This window comes from Palaemon carinicauda, chromosome 2 (genome assembly GCF_036898095.1).
Source record: "Palaemon carinicauda isolate YSFRI2023 chromosome 2, ASM3689809v2, whole genome shotgun sequence".
In the NCBI taxonomy this organism is placed as follows: Eukaryota; Metazoa; Arthropoda; class Malacostraca; order Decapoda; family Palaemonidae; genus Palaemon; species Palaemon carinicauda.
Genome location: NC_090726.1, coordinates 194,384,725 through 194,390,724, shown reverse-complemented (window position 1 = coordinate 194,390,724; position 6,000 = coordinate 194,384,725). Strand labels below are relative to the sequence as shown.

At 37.9% G+C, this 6,000-nt stretch overlaps 1 protein-coding gene across 1 annotated transcript in view; it reads left to right on the top strand.

The window, feature by feature from the left end:
• Nucleotides 1–574: 574 nt before the first annotated feature.
• Nucleotides 575–6,000, top strand: part of LOC137629280 (RNA-binding protein 7) — a 38,643-nt gene continuing 33,217 nt past the window's right edge. The window contains exon 1 of the mRNA XM_068360544.1: nt 575–768. Within this exon, the coding sequence (XP_068216645.1) occupies nt 682–768 (87 nt within the window). The 5' untranslated portion in view covers nt 575–681. The remainder of the gene's footprint in view (nt 769–6,000) is intronic.

Sequence of the window (6,000 nt, the reverse complement as noted above, 5' to 3'; positions counted from 1 at the left end):
GTATGGTTGTTGTAGATCAATTACTGCATTCCTTTCTTTTCTATATTCCCGACAAAACAACAAAAATGTATCAAATCTTCCTCATTTTCACAAAAATTATAGTTTACATCCCCCCATTGTGTCTATTTACAACATTTAGTTTTAACGTATTAGTTCTTGCTCTAAAAAAATATCACTGAAGCAAATGTATTGTCATAAAGTCACTCTTCTTTAATTTCTTTCTTCCACGTTCTATATATTTCTAAGCTCACTTTACTTTCTATTTTTTCTTTCCACTTTTCAGTATCCCCCTTTCTGGTTTCCGATTTTATTTCTGCCTTGTTCATTCTTCTCATCTGTCTGATGCCTATACTTAATTCTTCTAAGTACTTTGCAGGTTGTTTCCACCATCTTCTTTCTTTTTCTTGAATATCCAGGATAATTGTTTTCAGTATTTCCTTCTTCCTATTCAGGGTACGATTTAAGTACTGCAGCTTCTTCCCATCCATCACCTTTGGCTTTCAAAATTGAAATGAAATGAGAAGCATTACTTTACTGAATCGTGAGGATCCAAGAGGCTGGTGAAGTGACCCAGTGTTCTCATCCTGTGTAGTAGAATTTAACGTAGATTGTTATTCTTCTCAATCTTCTGTAACTAAACCTTATCAGAGAAGAGTTAATTAACCTTCCTACCTTCTAAATATGAGTGAAGAGGATAGCCAAGTCGTGTGGGTGGGGAATTTAGACGATAGGGTAAACGAGGATTTGATTTATGAACTGTTTTTGCAGGTAAGACTGAATTTATCGTAACATTACTGACTTTCGATACAGCCTGCCACCTGAATAGATTTTTTACCTTATCTATCAGATTTTAGGCTGATATCCCATATCTGTATCACTTACCAAACTCTATATGATATTTACAATATCGTGTTGCATTTTTTTATACTGCATTGTACGATAAGTATTAAGTGTTCTAGGTCAGGTTAGATCTAGGGCTGTTCCCCGGTCAGTAAGAACACAGCTATCAAACTTAGGTTATGATGGAGCCTTTGTCTATCAGCGGCCAGTTCATAAACTATGTCCTTACCTACTTAAATAAGGGGGGCTAATGTCCCCCCTTACACTGCAGTATTCTAAGTTAGCTATAATAATACATACAGGTGGCCGCTATCATACAAACACCCCCATACCGTATTCTTAGTCGGCCCTCATCATACATACGGGTGGCCGACATCATACATACACCACTAGGATGAAAATGGAGACCTGTCCACAATTATATATGCCACCTATGGTTAGTTTCTAAAGAAAAACTATGCATTGCCTGGAATAGATCATGCATGTATTTACCCTTGCACCACCAATATTGGGGCATACTTGCAGAAACAGGAATATGGCCGGTGTCCTGCAGTATAGAACATAAGAAATTAATGCTCTTCCATAACATCATAAACTCCGAGGAAAAAAGATTAGTAAGAGAGATAATTGAGGATCAGTTGAAGAACCCGTATGGGAAGTGCTGGAGCAAGAGCGTAGAAGAAATCTGCAGTAAATATGGGATGGAAGTGGAAGAAATAAGAAGTTGGGGGAAAAGGACCCTGAAAAAAGAAATCAAGAAAAGAATTATAGAAAAAATAGAAGAAACTATTGAAGAAAAAAAGAAAATAATGAAAAAATTAAGATTTATTAAAGGAAATGGCCCTCTGCCTTATATCAGAGAAATGTATCTGGATAAGGCATCCCTTGTGATGAAAGCAAGATTAAATATGCTCAACTTAAAAGCAAATTTCAGGGGAAAATATGATGACAATTTGTGTGACTTGTGCAAAGAGGAAGAAGACACTACCGAACATTTATTATTATGCCCAAAGTTAGAACAGCTAAAGAATGTAGAAATAAGTTTAGGTATGCTGAAAAATCCTAGCAGGGATTTGGCTGCATTTATAGATAGGGCAATGCATATAAAAGAAGAGTTTAAGAAGCCCAAACTGATTACCACAACAGGTTGCCAAAACTGATGATAGCAAGGTGTTACCATATCCAATTTCAAAGTAGAAGGGAATAAAAGTAAAGATTGAGAACCTCATTATGATATTAATTTATTTAAGGCACAGATGATATAAACTTAATAACAATAATAAAAATAAGCTTAGAAGCTTTGCACATATCTATAAAGAGATAGAGTGCCCGCAAACTTATTTTGCGGAGTGAGCAATAAGGAACCAGGAACAATAACAATCCTAACCGGGGTGTTTGTATGATAGCGGCCACCTGTATGTATTATTAAGGCTTACTTAGAATACGGCAGTGTAAGGGGGGATGTTAGCCCCCCTTATTTAAGTAGGTAAGGACATAGGTTATGAATTGGCCGCTGATAGACAAAGGCTCCATCATAACCTAAGTTTGATATCTGTGTCCTTACTGATCGGGGAACAGCCCTAGACCTAACCTAACCTATCAGCGGCCAGTTCATAACCTATGTCCTTACCTACTTGGTTGGTGTCCATTTAGTATGCACGTGGGAGGAAGTGGCGGATGATATACAAAGGCTTGTTGTTCTATTTTGACTCAATCGAAAAATTACACGGTTAGAGTTAATAAGACCATTTTGAAACCTCAGTGTGATCATGCGTTAGTGATTATTCTCTGGGGGAATGTAAGTATTATGATGGTCCTGCCCCATGACTCCCTTATTTTCTAACCCGATAGCTAAGAAATCGGCAGTCTAAGGGGGTTCGCAAGGGCATGCGTTAGCCAAGTAGGCTAGTTAGGGAAACGACTTGTAAGTTAGGTTAAATGTGGAAGTTTAGGCTAGGTGGTGTTCTATGCACTTGGTACTGTCCATCATTATACAAAGACTCCTAAAACTTTACCTGAAAATAATACAGGGCCTTACTTAAGTTGAAATGATACCCTGAGGACTTGTAAAACTTCACCAACTCATTTAGTTAGTTGGGATAGAATTAAACTTTATTACTTGTCAATTTGATTTCCTCTTAGGGAAAAATTATGTTTATTTTGGTATGAAATATGAAATTATGAATCGGAGCCTTTGTAGGGTGACGGCCAGATCCCGTAGAAAACGGGAATATTCTGAATTGTGGCCGTCGTTCTAAAAACGATTTTGGCGGGAGAAGCTAACTTAAAAAACCCACCTAACCTATGCTAAAAGCCGTATTCTTACCCAGGGGGGCTTTACCCCCCTGGACCCCCCCCCCCCCTTACACAACAGTTTCCTTACCTACGAGTACGACGGGAAAAGCTAACTTAAAAAACCCACCTAACCTATGCTAAAAGCCGTGTCCTTACCCTGGGGGGCTGCGCCCCCCCGGACGCCCCCTTACACAACATATTTAAGATCCGTAGACCATTTCCAAACGATTTTATTCTATACAAGATAACAGTCGGAGCGATAATAAGCAAATTAGGACGCTTGGCCGTAGCGCTACAAACTACCCTCTGAATCTATTTTTTTGATTTACGAATTATGATTTAGTGTTACCTTGCCAATAGTTCCTAAGTTTTGCCCGGTCTGCACATCTGTCAGGTAGCTCCTGCATGATTTACAAAATTCCTGATAGTTAGAGCCTCAGTCGTCTTAAATTATATCATGTTCAAATCTAACTTTTATGAAGACCCAGCTGTACAGTATACATTCTTAGTGCATTGGTTAAGTTTGCAGTTGGTTGGGACACGTCTTGTTAATTCGCAATTATTACCCATTTAATAATACTTAAAAAGAATTTAGGTGGGGAACCTGTGTTTATATATAATGTATAGGTCGATAAAGTCGAGTCACACGAAGAATTGACTCCAAGTATGGTTCATTCGCCCATCACCTTGTGACGTAAGATTGAAATTTAGACACGTTTGAATTTAAATGCTTACATCTCCGTTAGGTTATTATTTGTTTCGTGAAGTGTTATTAGGCAAAATTTTTTGATGTTTACAAGAAGTGTAGTTATGGATAAGAACTGCAGGTGTAGAAGAGATTATCAATAGACTTCCTCGAAAGAATTTATAGTTTCTGGAGGCCGAGGAATTCGTATTCAGTGACTTTGAATAAGGTGAGAATTGTTTAGATTCATTGTTTGGTTACATGCGAGTTGTATTTATTTGAACTTGTGTACATTGTTTTTATACTTGTTTAGAAACTGAATAAGTAAACAGGGTTTTGGAGGCAGAGCTTCAACATAGAAGATAAATTAAGAAACTATGAACGGGTTTGCAGGAGGAGCTCCTGCAATGTAGAATATTTAAGATCACATACACGTGTTAAGGAGTCGGTGTTCCCCCCAAAAAATAATCGTGTTCATAATATGTACAGTCGGTCCTCCCTCTTCGCGGGTTCTTTCTTCGTGATTTTGATTGTTCGCATTACAGGGAACCATGTAACTTATTAAATAAAAAATCACACTCACAGTTTCGCAATAAGTACTCACGCGGCCTGAATTTCAAACTGACCTTGCTCCTTTAAACCCAGCATCCTTCATGCAATTTTCTTCTCCACTCAGGACAGCACCCCACTTCTCGCTCACTTGGCCTCAGTCTTGCATCATCTCAACTCGCATGTGTATCTCCCGCTTTGATCCTTTTTGTGCAAAATTGCGTTTTGATGTAAAAAAAATCTGTGCATATCTAGTGTGCTTATAGGGATTTTAGTATGAAATGTGATATGTACATTATGCTACCCCATGTGCTAAGCAGTCGACGGCTCAAAGACTTGCATCATGTTTCAGATTTACCGTGTATAACTTTATACGTAAATGGTTACTGGTATTGTACTGACACTCTTTCTTATTTTTTTATTGTATTTATTTTACATTACTGTAGTGTTTTTGTTATATTATCTACTATACAGTACTGTATAAAAAATTCTGTAGTATACTATAGTAATTTAGATATAGGCTATGTATACGGTGAGGTTTAGCAGCCTGCGTGACTTGCTGAAAACAGCGAACACTTACGAGCGTTATCTTAACTAATTAAGCTGTGCTGTAGTGATAGTACTGTACATATATTACAATACTATACTGTACACTACAGTATCAGCGAGTGTTATATTAGATAGGAAGAATAGTGTTTTGTTGTTGCAGTACATTATTTACCTATGTGTGGTGATGACTAGTGTTATGTGTACCACAGTATTATGTAGATGAGTGTACATGTACTTTACACTTACTGAAATGTGTTCATACCGTAATGCAATACTTATACTGTAAAAACAATATTGGTCAGTACTTAGTGTTAATTGACTGAGCAGTAAGTTGTTAGGCTAGGAATCAACCCAGGCCAACTAGAATTCACGAATTCTTGCTTTTCGCGTTTGTCACTGTTACTTAACCCCTGCGAAGAGGGAGCGCTGACTGTTGAACGTTCGGTCAAAGCATCCGTTTCAGTAATAAAATGCCTGGCACTTGGCTTACACAGTACAGTATTGGATAATTCTTGCAAATGTGAGTTTGTTTTGTTCATGTGCTTAGTGTTTGTACTTAGTAGAATGTCAGGACGAGTGAATTTATAGCTGTTTGATATAAAAAAGGCATAGACAAAACGTTTTGTTTCCACATGCATGCAAACCCTTCATTTTTTACTGTAGAAGAATAGCAAAGGCTGAAATACGGCTGTTAAAACATTTAACGAGGTGTAAACAACTGTCAAGTAATTACTTAACTGGTAGCTGGGAGGCAACTGCCTACCCTCTGATCATTGTGGCCTCTGTTGGATTTCAGCTATCAGAGAGTGAACCTATTCTCTGCTGGAAACTTAGCAGTTTTTGCTTTTGTTTACAATACTTTTGAAAATTCTAACAATTTTTATTTTTTATTTTTTCCAGCTGTGTGATTTCTCGTCATGCGGACATGCACTTGAGTGCCACCCAAGACCTGCGGCACATTTATGAGTACAGTAGAGTAGTTTAGAGGTAGACTCTCATAAGGTGTGCCGTTCTTTCCGAGGACACGTATGTTTGGATGCCTCAACATGCGATGAATGCAAGGAGTGGCCAGAAGGGACTCT